The 16,133-nt window shown below is 42.2% G+C and overlaps 1 protein-coding gene across 2 annotated transcripts; it reads right to left on the minus strand.

The window, feature by feature from the left end:
• Positions 1-95: 95 nt before the first annotated feature.
• ercc4 (excision repair cross-complementation group 4) lies at positions 96-15,809 on the minus strand. Of its 2 annotated transcripts, XM_029527274.1 has the most exons (11): positions 15,409-15,809; positions 5,390-15,294; positions 4,552-4,732; positions 4,032-4,227; positions 3,726-3,933; positions 3,374-3,554; positions 3,154-3,285; positions 2,963-3,067; positions 1,429-2,086; positions 1,220-1,332; positions 96-1,113 (listed from the first exon to the last, which is right to left on the minus strand). In XM_029527274.1, the coding sequence occupies exons 2-11, from the start codon at positions 5,570-5,572 to the stop codon at positions 380-382; spliced, it is 2,691 nt and encodes an 896-aa protein (XP_029383134.1). In that variant the 5' UTR covers positions 5,573-15,294; positions 15,409-15,809; the 3' UTR covers positions 96-379. The 2 variants fall into 2 exon arrangements, with proteins under 2 accessions (XP_029383134.1, XP_029383133.1); XM_029527273.1 differs by having other exon boundaries at positions 5,390-15,809.
• Between the last annotated feature and the right edge of the window lie 324 nt (positions 15,810-16,133).

Genomic DNA, 16,133 nt, shown 5'->3' on the forward strand with positions numbered 1-16,133 from the left:
TCATTTATTCTATTTCCAGTTTTTATAGTTCTTAATGACACTGATTTGATCTAAACAGGCTTTACACAAACAAAGGATTATAAAGTATCTAATGTTCGAGAAAGCTTTATTAGAAATAACAGGTGAAATTATGCAAGACTTCAGTGTTTTATTTAGTCAAAATGAAAAAATATTTTTAAGTTATTTTAAATGATAAAGGTTTCAATTAGTTATTTTAGTTCATTATGCACATTAATGTAATGTGCATTTCACCAACGCAAAGACTTACACAGGACAAATACATATAAATTCACTAACTATAAATCCATCTTTACAATGCAGAACCAACACAGAGAAAATGTACATACATAAACAATCCATGTTTTTATTCCTTTGATGCCTATTTGGCTTTCTTCAAAGGAACAGAGACATCAGCAACATTGTGCAGAAACTCATACAGCAACTTGGCATTAAGAGCATTTCCAAGTATTTCTGCTAGTTTGTCTTGGCTGAGTTTGGCTAAATCTGCCAGGCTGTCTGCATTTCTGATCAAAGCCCTGCAGTTTTTTGTATTGACCCCAGGCATTTTCAACAGGAAGTCATAAGGCCCGGGGTTGTAGAGGTCTGATGATTCAGCCATGGTGTCTGAATCAGCTGTGACTGCCTGAGCTGCTGTAGCATCAGGTTCGAGGCGGCCTTGCTTTAGCTCCAGAAAGAGGTCAGCTGTTGCATGTGGGGAGGGGCACCAGAGTATACGGAGGCGGGGGAAATGCAAGGTGAGTAAAGTGAGTTTCGAAGAAATGTCATTTGATGATATTTCATGGCGGAAATCTGATCTGGCCATTAAGGAAAACGGTTTAGCTGGGTCAAACTCAATGAGCAGCACCGGCTTCCTGTAGTACCGGGTCATGGAGAGACACTGGGTGTAGAGACGGCCGCTCTGCATCGAGCCAATCAGATCACTGACACTCTTGCGCTCCACGCATGTGTCTGGGGTCAAGATGTAGTCACCTACTTCTAGGGTAACAGGCTCAATGTCCAGTCCTCGACGGTGCAGCAGGGAGGGGAGTTCGCTACGGAATTCACGCATGTCTACAATGACTCGTGAAGGCTCTTTGGGCTGCTCCTGGCCCCCTGGTCACAGAAAATGGAAACACAAAATGATGACAAATTTTCTACAAGAATTTTAAGAACAGTTTAAAAAGGTAGACTAACAGAAAACTTATAAAAAACCTCTTGCCTGCTTTGCGGGTGTTGGTGGTGGCATTAGCAGGCTCTAAATTTCTGGCAAGGTCCAGGTTGGTATCTTCTCTCCCCTCCCTCTCCTCTGGGATGACCATAGTAGCTTTTTCCCTGTAGTATGAAATGCACACAAGCACCAATGAGGATCCACCACCTCAGAAAAATCCCAAAGCAACAAATATTTACTTGGAAAGAACCAGTTCTCACCTGATAAGGTGTTCGAAAGCTTTCTTTTCCTTAGACAATGCTGTCAGGTACTTCTGTTCTTCTGTTGACCCTCCATAGATGAGGAAATACACCCGAAGCGCCAGTCCAGGTCGGCTAGCTTTGTAGATCTCCAGCTGTCGGACAAAACTCACTTCAGCGTCGTACAGCACCACAAAACTGGGCTCAACCTCGTGCAGCACCCGTGTCAAGCTGTGGGGGTCAGTGCAGCCTTTCAATGGGTGGATGACAGTCAGCGGCTCCTTCAGGACGCCATAATAAGCATCGGATGACAAATCCAGCTGCAGTTTTTCCTCCTTGCCTTCATCTTCATCCATCAGTTCATTCTCCTCTCCACTGCTGCCCATCACTGCTGCTTCATCCACCCCGTCCTCCTCCATCATCTGAGTCAGAGACGGCTGGCTTTGACTCTTCATAGACTTTTTGTTTTTTTGTACAGGCTCCTTCCCCTTTTTTTCCTTTTTGGGAAAGCCCTTGCCCTTTTTGTGCGTGTCAAGTTCAAGAGCAGCAGCAGCAGCAGAGTCCCTCTTACTGATAGTGCGGGTATACAATCTGGTTAGCAGTCGATCAGAGCCGTGCCTGATGTACTGCTGCAGCTGGGCACAGGATCGGTCATCACTGGCACAGATCAGCACACGACCTGGAGGCAACATGTCAGGCAGTACACACAACAGATTTCAATGGAACATTCTAATAATAGACACTATATTTATCATTTTTTATTAGTTATAAAACAACATTAGCTGTACAATATGCAGAGGGAAAAAAGGTAATTCTGCTTACTTTGGCAGAGACTGTAATTACCATTCCAGATGAAATTGTTTTCGCATTTATTATTCACAGAAATGTATCTTTGTAGTTACAATTCCTTGTAATACACAAGTATAAATGCTCTTTTGCATATACAAAAAACACTTTTATGGTGCTAAGAATTCACAACAGTGTTGCGACACATTTTACCTTCAGCAAAAAGCTTTTTAGGTCCTGTAATTTGGATATAGCAGTTGACTTAGATTAAGACACTTTCTGTCAAGGTGCCGGTAGGCAGTGTGTGTGTGTGTGTGTGTGTGTGTGTGTGTGTGTGTGTGTGTGTGTGTGTGTGTGTGATGATAGAACTGTAATGCAACCATAATACTAACACCTAAAAATGTTTTGGTTTTTTTGGCTATGAAAAAAACTCAATTCTGAGTGGGATTAGTTTGCCTCATAGACTGAAAGTACAGCTTGTCTTTTTAGCGTGTTTGATGTAGTCAAGCAATCAGTCGCACGAGGCAGAGAATGAGGACAAACGAGTACACCCTGAGGATATTCTTGTAAAATGTAAGCTGTGTTCAGACTGGTTATAAATTTGAAATATGTTTCATCATAAAGATTTCATTCTCCTATCATCATCTGAAATTTATTTCACTTTAAAAAATTTAAAGGTTCCACAAAATCACCTTTTAGAAATGTCAAAAATTGGCATCCACAAAATGCTGTTAAGTACTTTCATGTTGCAACAGCAGTGAGCTCTAACCTGGTTTATGTTGAGAGCTCTTGTTCTCCCTCTCAATCTCCTGCAGCACTTCAGTAAGAGCCTCCCACTTTGGGCTCTTTTCCAGCACCAGCTCTCGTTTCACCTCTGAAACACAGACACACAACCCTTATTAATCTCAGCAATGCACAGACAGTACATGAAGAAACTCACTGTCAGAGAGCCACAGTCACCTAAGCCAGATGAAAGCTTCTGTTTCTCAGCCTCTGCTCCCACTTTAAGTTTCTTCTTGCTCTCAGCGATGCGGTACACTCGACTCCTGGCGTTCACAAACATGGATGTGCTCGAATCCAGGAAAAGCCACCCTGATGGTTACGCAATAAGGATAACAACAATTGAACACCAAGTGTGTGTTTGTTTTTTGTAAAACTACAAATAAGTACCCTTATTTACCTGAATTGGAGCCAAATGACTTTTGGCTGGAGCGCAGTGACTCGAGCAGGTTGAGGAAGGTGACACAGTCGTACTGGGTGAGGTAGAGCAGGAGAACCCTCAGCACCTTCAGGTCCTGGACCAGAGTCTTGGTCTTGGCTCCCAGCTGGTGCCACAGGGGGTCCAGGTAGTGACGGATGGTCTAGATAGATAAAAATGAGGTCAAACTCAACAGCTAGACTGTAAATGAGGAGCATTATAAATGTAGTTTCCATTACATTACACATTTTAACCAAATTGGTTCTCTTGGTTGGAGTCTAATACAGTGTCAGGGTGGCTTAATGTGTCGTGTGTTGGTAACACAGCAGCAGACCTTTTCAAAAGCATTTCCTAGAGTGTTCTCTAGTGACAGGTCCTCAACCTCCAGTGTGGGGTTGTAGCGTTTCAGCTCCTTCAGACAGGCACTCATGATGTCCAGGATGGAGCTCTGAATGGCCCTCATCGCGGGCGTCAATGACACATGGATCTCCACCACCTCTGGCTTATGCCTGTCTAGTGCCGTCTTCACTGATGCTTGGAACCTGTTCAGTGTATGGAACAAGTGTAAAATAGGATGAAGGAAGCACTTCTTTTTCCTTCAGTAGCAAAAAAAAAAAAAAAAAAAAATTCTAAGTTATACCTCGGCCACAGGTAGAGCTTCTTGACGAAGAGGTTCCTCATCACACGCTCCACCTGGCAGAAGCCTGTGGAGAAGGCTGTGGCCTTGTCAGTAAAGGCCTTGATGAAACCCGTCTTGTTCTTCTGTCTGAACAGACGAAGGATGAAGGCCTCCTGGCATGACTCAATGATTTTATGTGCACGATAAACCAAGATGCCTGAAGGGTTGGTACAAAGAAATAGGAAAATATTGACACCTGTACAACGTAGTATAAACACAAAACCCAGCAGTAAATTTCTCTCTTAGAAAGCTATGAATTATCTTCTTGGTCCCCAGACATATAGTCAGGCAGTAACAGGCAGTTACAGAGATTTTCAAACTTTGAAAGTTTAGTTAAGAAATCAAGTAATCACATGATAAAACTTTAGTTATGCAAGTTGCTAAACTTACATTAACATTGCTTGTGAAGTGAATGACTAAGTGAGACTAGTAACTGCGAAAAGGTTCATGGTATGTAACAGGAAAAACACAGCCCTCTGACCTGATATGAGGTGGGCAGGGATGCGGTCAGTGAGGAAGTCGACCACCAGGATTCTGCTGGTGACGAACAGCACTCCTCCCTCAGTGTAGACCTTATAACGCTCTGCGCTATGGACGTCGCTGGTCACCGTCCTGGGCAGGTGTGTGACTCCCTCCACTTGTAACCGCTCTGTGAAATACTCCTGAGGAGGGAAAAGGGGAAAATGTGGACACAGCTAGAGATACAGGGGGAAAACTTTGAAAATTAATCAAAATATTGTCAAAATCACAACATGACTATGTGAAACACACAAGTTTTTGGATCATAGCAAATAAATGAGTCATGTTTGTGCTACAGAATTGATTGATTGGTATAGACCTTTGCAAAAATTAAATAAATAACATACTGCAACTTTTAGTTGAACATTTTTACTATGATCGTGACTAAATCAGTGAGTTTTTTGTTTGTCGTCCAGCCCTGCCTTGACTTTTATTATCTTATTATCTTGCCTTGTGTATAGCTCTCCTCCATCACATCACGTTAAAAAAAGCTGCCAGGCATTTAAGACTTCTATGTAATGATAATGAAGATTTTTACACTTCGGCACCTAAAGACACTTCCTCTTCTTCTTTGAAGTGAGTCATCAACCAACAATGTGAAATTATAGGATGTTTTGGCCAAACTAACAAGTAAGGCTGTTGTGTTTTCGTGTCCCCATCAATCATTGTAGGAACAGGCGGATGAGACCTGATGTATCATTCTGCAGCAGTCTTTGAATAAAGACTTTTTATTGACATTTCGAAAACTTCCTCACATGCTGGGTCACATTCGACGCAGCAACGTCCGGCTCGGACCTCACCTGTTCAGCCGCGGTGGTGTTGAGCAGGAGGACCAGGCTGCCCCGCTCCGAGTAGACCCGCATGAAGTGCAGCAGGACGCGGTCTATCCCCATGCCCTCGGCCGCCACCAGCAGCCCGTCGCTGCCGAACAGACTCAGAAACATCTCGGTCTCAAACTCCAGCAGCGGCGGCGGTGCCGCCATGACGGAGCCGGAGGGTGTCAGGGGAAGGAGGGACGGACCATGATGGGACAGACACAAAGCGACAGCTCCAGGAGAGGACTCAATGTTTTGAAACTGCACATCCGGTCACGTGGCGCTGAAACGAAGGTGAAGGCACGAGTGGCAGAGCCAGGGCGCCACCTGGTGGACGGGAGGGTCGTGGCAGCAGAGGAAAAACCCCACCATCCGCTCATTTACCAAAAAACTACAATAAAAAAACCGTCTGGTGTCTTCACATAAAATCTTCTGCTCATGATTGATCACTTCAAATATTATCCTTCCTCCCCGCATATCCTCAAAAATATCACCATTTCATGTCCCATGAAAATTTGATGGCACGTTTGGAAAGACTCTTTTTAACAGACAACTCTAAAATAAAAGATAAAAGAGAAACCTGTCCCCGCTCTCAGTTTTATACTCCTGCAAGCGATTACAATATAATAACAATACTTCCCTGCTGTCTGGTTGATTTCCACAGCACTGAAAACTGAAGATACTTTGGGGAAATGGTGAGAAATGACATATGGATGCAGCTCTTGGCTAAAAAAATACATGCACATGTATGTATGATTTTTAGACCTTGTCATGCTTTTGGCATGAATTTTTACATTTAAAGTTATTTGCAGCAACACCATATCTGGTCAGGAGGTGACCAAAAAGCTGGCTTTCATTTGTTTCATATGGGTGATGTCACATGCTTATCAAATAGAAATACTTATGACTACTACTACTTAATATACTAGTTTCATTTAACTGCAATGATATATATTCAAATAATCTGCCATTGAACAATTGAACAGTCCCAGAAAAGCAGGGTGCAGAGTCAATAGCTGTTTTAGTGACAGCATTAACGTGTTTTCTGGTGGATTATTCCTGTAATGCACCATCAGGAACAGAGCTGTAATATGCTTGCATAACAAAGCCTGCCAGCTGGGCTTTGTAAAACTCTGTTGTGTCAGCCCACATTTCTCCGCCATAAGAGAGGAGGCTGAGGGGACCAGAATAGGTCTGAGCTCATGAATGACAGCAGAGGAGCAGGACGATGCTGAGCCCACCGCCATCCCAGCATGCACAATCGCACACAAACACACGCACACAACACTGAAAGGTTTTAGCTACACAGGAGCACAGACATGACTCATCATAGTTTTAAGACTGCAGGCTTGAATTCGGCCACTTTGATGTCTGCATCTGTCACTGCAATGCTACCTTGAAATGACACAAGGACCTGGTATGTTTGTGTGTGTGTGTGTGTGTGCGTGTGCATGCATGTTTATAGGAACACTGTTGAATATGTCAGGAAAGGGTATTTTTTCGTTATCCCAATTCTGAATAAATGAGTGGTGACATTGTAGAAATTAAAGTTTTAAGTCTATTCATTAAAGCTGGAAAGGAAGAATAACAAGTTGAGTCAAACACAGCAGAGGAGACTTCTGCTGTAATATAATTGTTTACATTTGGTCTGGTGCACCCTAATAAGTTTGATCATGTCTTGAGTTCAAGTCTAAGTGTGAGTCATCCTGGTTGAGTCTGAGTCCAGTTGGGCTCCAGTGCTCCACTCTGGCACAGAGAAAAAACAGGCCCACAAATGACGCATTCATCACTATTCCAAAGGGAGGTTATTTGCACACACGCACTAATAAAGTCAGCGTCTCTGTTGACAACATCAAGTCCAAATGCAGTAAATGCTTGAGTCAAGAGTTCAGTATTCAAATTGATCAATATTTTTCACGGAAAAATTTGTATTACGATCTGATGCTGGCATTTCTCCCAAACTGCAGGCTAAAGAGATGTAGGCACAGAGTGAGAGAGAAATTTAAAAAAGGATCCAACAGTCTGGCCAACATCAAAGGTGACCCTGAAGGTAGCAGGAGAGAGAGCGACAGGCAAACACTGCCTCGCCTAAACAGAGCAACACCACTGCAGGTTTATGGGTTCCTTGGCCAGACACTGAGAACTGAAGGGAAATGGAAAGGAAAGCCAGCATGGCGAGAAAAAATGTAATTATAAGGGAAGAAAGGACTTTATTTGGATTTTCAGTCAAGTATTAATCCAGAAAAGGAAAAAGTAACAGGAAAGTTTCATGAAGACAGTGAAGCACTTGCATCCTTTAAATTTTTACAACCTTGTTTCTTGTTTATTTCGAAAACTGTGCTTAGATCCACTCATCAACTGAAGAAAGAAAATGGTTTAATTAATCTTTTAAGTAAAGAAAGATATATGTCAGGGCACATTTGGTTAAAAACATGGTTGATAACCGAAAACAATGCAATCTTATACATAAAGTCACTTCAGTTTGTCACTGTTAAACGGAAAATGACAGACGTACCAAGATAAAGGAAACTGTGTGCAGTCTCAAAATATCGGACGGCTGAGCGCACAAATAATAAGTGCACTGTCATGAACCAACCTATAGAGAGCAGTGGAGCACTTTGTTTTGTAAATCTCAAGCATCATAGGCAAAGTCTGGCTCGAGGATGATCTGTGTGACAACATTTGTGTCCATGCAGCCTCATCTGCAAGACAATCAGCAGTTTCATGTCAGAATGAGAACATGACATTAGGTAACATGAGAATATTAGGGCTGCCTGGGAAGGGAACAAGGCAATATAAGGGATTCTGTTATTGTTACAGTTTTATGGGATTTGAAATTGTATCAAATGATCCATAAATGTGCTTGGAGGAACCAGCATGTTTCCACGGATGGAGCATCCGGCTGGTTGGCAAATGTGAAGGATTGCAGTTAAAAAAAAAACAACAACAACAACAAAAAAAAAAACATTCACCCACTTCACTTTGCACCATGCGGGACGAGTAAAAGTGTACATTTGGCAGCTGATGTACATCCTGGTATCATGGACGGTCTGGCGCTGCTGTAAATGAGAGGAGAACAGCTTGAAATTGATGGCAGGCTGGAGGATAAAATAAGATGGGATATTTAACACTGCTTGCCTGACTGCAGTGTAGGAGGAAAAGGAGGAAGACAAGATACAGTAAGACAGTACTCCGAGGAAAATTCAGCTGTCCAGCAGCTCATCAAAACATAAAACCAACGAGCACATTTACACTCAGACAACAATAGCACATACGTATATGTATATGGGAGAGGAAAAAACAGAAAGCCAGAGAAGAGAAATCAGCTTAAGGACTGATATTTCCCTCCAGCCCTGTCCAGGAAAAGAGAGGCACAGCAGGGTTTGTTGTAAATGGAAGGATAAGCCTGAGAGCCAGGCCAAACACCAGGCCGCTGCAGGTTAACACACACAACTCTTTAAAGCTATAGCTTGACATTTCTGGAAAAACACTTGCTTAACAGAGATATATCAATGACAAAATCAACGGTACTCTCATGTTTGCATGATAAATAACACTCACAATAATCAAACAATAAACAAATAAATGGATTTAATTTATAAAGTGCTTTCAACAGCAAAGATGCCTTGTAGGAGGCAAACGTGTACCAGGAGCTGCCTTTTATCTTATCGTAGCACAATAAAGTTAGCCTAGCTTGGCAACAAGCCCAGCATGTCTTGCATTCAAACATTAACAATTGTCCATGACCTCTTGCGGTTTTATGGGGTGTTTACAAGCTGGACGGTTACTGCTAGTCCAGTAGTAGGATAGTTATTCTGGCACATAACAGTTTTTAGTCTTTAGATTTTATATAGCTTAAACTAATCTATATTAGTTTAAGCAGGTTGTGCAGAATTTGAGTGGCCTCTTATCATCATGGGCAGCTTTTTCCAGGCTGCTGACTTCAGCTTAATGTCTCCAGTGTGGATGTGAGAGGGTTTTGCACTATAACCTCAATGTCAATGGCATTTTTACTACCGGTGATATTTCTTGGCCAAAGCCACACAGTGTGTCATTGTGTCATGACGACATGAGTCACGGTGGTTTCATTATTTCTGCCATCAACCCAAGTCGGCTCCTTTCAAACTCACAAAACCAGAGGGTACAAAGGTTGTTTTCCAGGTAATATCACATGTCCATGAGGCCATACTTTAAGTGCCCTTAATTAAGGTGCTGAGCTAAAAACAAACCCTTTGAGATTGCACCTTAGGACTCAAGAGTCAAATCCTGAAACAAATGAGTCACTGAAAAGCCTTTTAGCACTAAGAGCAGTCACAAATACAGAAAACGGTTCAAGCTGAGCTGAGTTTCAGTGGAAATAAAAGTACTCCAGTGGAACAGAAGATAGCAGCTGTAGGCAATACGTGTATAGGATTTCAGGCTCTCATGACCCTTGTTACTTCAGCACCTTAGCAGAATGTGCCTAAAGATTATAATGCTTGGAAATGGCAGACTGGTGCTGCTGCGTGTTCACAAATTGAGATTATTGCAGAACACCCTCAGTGCACTCAAATATGAATGACGGAGAGGAGCATTTTGGCACTCAGAGCTGGGTCAAGCAGCCTCTGTAATGCTTAAGTGTAATCACACAGACACAAGTAATTTCTTTATTTACGTAATGTGGCGGGAACTGATTACCAAAAGCAGAGAGAACCACATTTTTTCCAGGGCTACAATTTGCATATATTACAGGGACAAAACAAGGGGATGAACATTATAGCGGAGAAGAAAATGTACTCCCCTATGGTCAATCACAGCATGTAAAAGACGCTGAAGAAATGAAGTGGAAAAAAAAACCTCTATTGAAATAAATGTGTGGCTTTTGTTCGTGGGACAAACAAGGCTGGCTGCCTGTCATATCCACTTTTGCAAATCACTGTGACAGCCAATGCCAATAAAGAGGTGCGGAATGTGGCGTTTGTGAGTAAAGATGAGAAAAAGGAACAGAGATGAGAGCTGGGGAGATAAGAGGGGGAGAAAAGGACAATAACAGGAAGTGAAGGAGTGAGACAGAGAGAGACACATAAACAAATATTTCTTGCCTGTAATGTTTGGTGAACTAACACAATGGCTGGCTTTGACAAATGGCCATATTAGATGAATTATTCAAGGTGGCTGGGCAGACTGGAGTTTTGGAGGGTGGTGTCAGGAGGTGACAGGGGAGACACGTTACAGGCTGGAGCAGACGTTAAAAATGCATTACAAGTAAAAAATATATGTCCGTGTATGCTTGTGTATAAGTCTGACAATTTAAAATGAGGCTTATTTGGTGAGAATGTGAGGAAAAAGAAGAAGAGATTATGTGCTTGTGAATTTCTGAACCCTGCACAAACACGCAAGACTCCAAAGGGACCGGGAGTTTTCAGGATCATTAAGCATTTCTCACTCAGTCCTTCTCATGGCTGATCATGGGAGAACTGAAATTGTTTTCATGGCATTTTCCCCTCAGAACAGACAATTGAATCAAGTCTTTCTGTTTAATCTTGCAGACAAAGATTTTCCTGAGTCTTTAAACCAATAAATCCTAAATCCTGACAGATCCGAGGCCCGTTATTGACCAATAGACCTCAAATCCAAAAAGCTGCACTTCCTGGACCATAGATAAAGAAGTGAAGAAGAACAAGAGTGGACAGAAGCGAAGAGGAAGAGATCCAGGCAGTTGATTTAATCTCCACCAGAGTCCTGGAGTGGAAAACCTTCAGTTCAGTGTACGTGTGTGTGTGTGTGTGTGTGTGGGTGAGGTAGAGGGTGCTCATGTTGAATTTAAACCCTTGGTATAGGAATTGATGCTTGCACATTAACAGCATGCTGACAGTTAGAGGCTCCAGCTTGTAGCCTTGAAGCAGAGAATTCTATCATGTGTCCTCCTCCTCAGTTGGACTCAGTTCTACTGAAATTCTTTTTACACATCTAGATGGGCTGTGTACCGTGAAATAGAAAATATATAACTTGCCGATGTAAATAGTCACGTAAAAGTCTTTTCTGAGTAACCTATATCCTTACAACAAACATATTTAGACACATCAGGAAAGATTATTTCTTCGTACTGGTGTTGTCACACCAAAGTAGACCATTCTCTGTGCTAATAACTGTAGTTTAGCTTGTTATTTGGGGCTGCTGGTGACAGGGTCAGTCCTGTTTTATTTTGAAGTCCTTGATTTATCCCTGTCGTCCTGTCAAGTTTCCCGCCTGTGTGATTCCCTTCCCTGCCCTAGTGTGTTTCACCTGTGTCTTCCCAGCCAGCCCGCTCCCCGCCTGCCCCTGTCTCCGGACCTGCTCCCTGTTGCGTCGTTAGTTTGTATTTAAGTGTTGGTTTGCTGTTCACTCTTTGTCGGATCCTCTGTTGTGTTTGGTCCTGTGCAGAGCTGGCATGTCACCCTTAGTATCAATTCAGAGTCTTTGGTTTCTATTAAAATACTAATCTCCACCTTGGCCCTGCTGCATTTGGGTCCCCACCCCTGCATTTCTGTGACAGCTGGTTGTTGATTTTCAGAGAGAAAGAAAGTTTCCACTTTGTGTGACTCAGCTCCACTGAATTACACTGCAGTATCCCTAAACCCCATCTAAGAAATCCAACAACCAGCACTAACTTACTCATGCCCTCATCCCAGACTGTCTGAGAGTTGCCTCCTACTATTTCTCTGAGAAGATACTTGATGGTAACAGTCCCTGACTAATGTGACTCTGGAAGACATTTTAAAGTTAAAAACCAAGCTTTGTTTGTGTGCCGTCCTCCAGTGCATGACAAATAAAGGGAGGAAAAAAAGAAGCAAGGATGCTGTATGTATTTGGAAATGCAGCTGTGTTCCTTCACGTCACACTGTTTCTGTGGCCAACACTGGCAGAAATGATTCAACAGAGAATTTCCCATTTTTAAGGTGTTAAAAAAAATAAATTGCGAACAGCCTTTAAATTCTTATCCCTCATTCATCAGTGGACGAACGCTACAACAAACATCATGGTGGAGCGTCACAGGTGTCACTTTGTCCTAGTCATGCACTTACACACAGACTGCACACAAAGTTACTCAGGGCTCAGTGTACTCCACAAGGGAGTTTGCCATTTTGTAGCTCCATCTGAATGCATTGCCACATTCATTATATACAATAATAAAGCAATATACATTATTTAATTTAACATTGTGCTTACTTTCACAATATACATTAGTCCAAACTAAATGACTCCAGGCACAGTGAGGAGGAGGGTTAGGGTTAGAATAGAATAGTTGTGTCTAATCAGGCCTAATCAGCCAGAATAAACATAAAGACCTGTGTGGGTGTGTCGCTCCCAATAATTTGGTCAGCATCTATGCATGTGATCCACCAATGAGACACACCAGGAGTCAGCTGTAGGAACTGTAATAGCAAACCACTTTAAGCTATAATGTAATACTTAATTTAATCTTTTATTCATGACCATGTAATCACCTTGGATAAATAGCTGGTTTGCCTATTAACATTAGTATATAGACCTGCAGTATATTTCGATTTCAGGTCAGCTAGGCTAACAAGCTAACAGAGAAAATGTCAGGCGCGTAGTGCTTTGGGTGAATATCAATACTCAAGTTTAGGCCTATGATGTCAGTTCCAAAGGAGATTACAGCGAGGGTGAAGTTCACATAGAAGACATCTGAAGAAGAGTTACCTCTCTTTTTGACCCATTACATCTGAAGTACAAAAAAGGAAGGAGATGGGAGAGTAGCGAAAGGTTTGCATTGAGGCCAAGAGTCAGCGGAGGTGCAGGCAGCAAGTGAAGGTTTACGCAAACGCGCTCGTGCAGCATCACAAACGCACAGGCACGCAAAGAATTACACACTTATCCTTATAAAAGCCAGATAGCTGTCAAGCGTCTGCGGCAGTAAGTCAAAGGCAAAGGAGGATTTCAAACATTAACATTCCTCCATAATTCCTCCTAATCCAAACACCAACATAACAGTAGGAAGTTCAGGCTAATTGAAGAAGGGATGAAAGCCAAGGATATCCTGTGTGGGAAAAGATATCTGGATTAATTAGTATTGTTGCGGTGTGTGTGTGTGTATTTGGTTGTACAGCAAACTGTTTGCATGAGCTTGTGTAACTGAATATGTGTGTTTGTGTATCTGACAGTAATTGTTACTATGTGCTATATATGGAGCTGCCATCTCATCAGTGAATGTTCACTGTCGTAAGAAGCATGTTTGATTGGATTTTCCTGTTTTAATCACTCCGCCTCTATTTTTGCTTATGGTGGTGGAGCCTGGCTAATTACGAGTATGGATTAAATTTGAATGTCAACATGGTAAAGGCATGCAATCATGCTAATAAATACATATAAGCGAATCAGGAGGCACCATTTAAAATGAATAGATCCCATGTGAGGGTTTGTATGTACTTATATCCTTGGGGGGGGTCCATGCCTGTAAGAGTACATGTATACACATGTACGTGGTTTAGTATTTTGTGTGTGGAATGAAATTATTATGAACCTAGAACAACATGTGCCAAGAATGAAAACAGATTCTACTAAGCTGGCACTCTGCTGAAGTAGCTGGTTAAATACAGCCAAAACATTTTTCTTAAAGTGGCTTTTTGTGTGTTTTCTCTGCTTCCAAATGAGACAGAGAAAACTTAGTTGCCATTAGTGGTGTTTCTTGGCAGTGGTGGTGACTGCCATTGGGTTCCTACTGTTTTCCCACAAACCTGGGGACTCTCCTGAAGAAATCTGGATGGGGCGCACAGGTTGATATGTGAAAGACCAGCGCACATCAAATGGTTAGAAGAGGAGAAAGTCAGAGAGAGCCAGACAGATTCCGCCTCAGGACCTTGTGAGGAGTTTATCATGCCCCTAAATTCAGATAAACCTTTTCCATTGGTTTTCTTTTAACTGGCCGTGGCTGTGCCAATACAAAATTCTCATTCTCAGCTGTAACGGTTTTTAAAGCCAGCGAAGGAGCAGAGTGTATTCAGACACATATCAGTCAGATTCAGATTAAATTTTCAAAACCTTATACCACCGACTCCCAAGGTGGTAAAGTTGGAAGTAAACTGGGCATTGAAGAGAAGCCTGGGATTTAGGATATGGTTGTTCACATCCCATCTCATGCAGACAGTGGAAATTGGATTCTTGCATGATGATAATATTTTCATCAGCTTAACTAAATATTTTTAGAGGGACAAATCAGACTTCAACTACCGAGGTTGCAAAGCAGAAACATGAGTCATGATAAGCAGTAATTTACACCAAATAAATAATAATATAAATATTCTTAGTCAATCTAGGAAATGCAGCCATGTACGCTTACTAAATCAGCATTAAACAGCACTAAATATAGCGTGGTTGTCTTTATTGATGCATTCACGTAAGGCATTTTTTTAAAATTTAGGGCTAGATTGAGAAAGCAAAATCCAAAAAAATGTAAACTTGAAACATTATCTTTTTGCACATTTGCACATTTTACAATATTATCTTGATTTGGATTTACACATGTGGTTGTTTGCGTATTATTTCACTGTTCCCGTATAGGAGGACCAAGGTTTGATTGAGCTAGGTTGTCCTTCACTGTAAGGGATTAGGGCAATTGTCTCAGGTGCATATGCACATCAAGCCTAGACCTCCCTCTTTCCTTTTCAACCTTCCCAGACAAAATGAAGAATATTAATATTTAAAATGATTGTTGCCCAGCCTCGCGCTGCTTTGCCCCAGAGGCGCATTCAGTGATGTGCAGCATGTTGGCGCCCGTCAGTTTAGTATGTTATTAGCCTGCATCTTGAATGCTTATGTCCCCCCACAGTTTATTGCTCGGTGAAAGAGCTCCATTAGCGTTGAAACCCACAGTAATGGCATGCAGATGGGCTGTCATGTGCCGAAGCAAGCTAAGGGTGAGAGGGAACACAAAAGGACAAGCAGGAAGTCACAAAGTCTACCTATTTCATGCGCTTGTGTATTCATGATGAGAATATACCACACACAGACACACACAAACATACATAGCCAACACCTGCACATGGGTGTGTGTGTGTGCTGTCTCCTCTCAGGGGATAGCAGGTGCTTTCGAAGCGTGTTGACTTTTATTCTGTATATATGGCTGTTACACTCCGCTGCTCCTCGGGGGTCCTATAGAAACGGTGCAGCACTGAGGGGAGACTGTTGTGATGGCAGTGGGAAATGGCTGCCATGCCAAACTCCAAATGGCTCTGCGGGCTAAAGGAAACTCGGAAAGAAAATTGGTTAGTGATGGCCTGCAGGAACTTTGAACTTTAAAACTCAGTGGCCATGATCCATTTAACATATCCCCGTCTGCTGTGGCAGCATGTTGATGAAGAGGACAGACGCAAATCAATCAACTGATTCCTCTGGCTGACGGAACAGCCCATCCTCTGGGGCTAATGAATAAATATGCATGTAATATTACATCAACACTTTTTTGGCGAATAAACAGCCAGAGGAGATTATTGCTATACCTGCCGCTGTTGAATTTTTTGTCCCAATTGTGCTGTTGTTTATTTTGCAGTGTAATATCTCCATCATCCCATTGGCTCACACAGGACACAGACATGCTATGGGATTATAGATAATTACTGTGTTGCTGCTTCACTGCAATTTCACACACTTCAGGAGCAGAATGAGTGGAAAACTGAGGCTAAAAATATAGGATTAATTTTCATAATTTAAACAAAGATTTGGATAGGAACCAGAGCCAACAGAGTGACAG

Source organism: Echeneis naucrates, chromosome 19 (genome assembly GCF_900963305.1).
Source record: "Echeneis naucrates chromosome 19, fEcheNa1.1, whole genome shotgun sequence".
NCBI classification, from domain to species: domain Eukaryota; kingdom Metazoa; phylum Chordata; class Actinopteri; order Carangiformes; family Echeneidae; genus Echeneis; species Echeneis naucrates.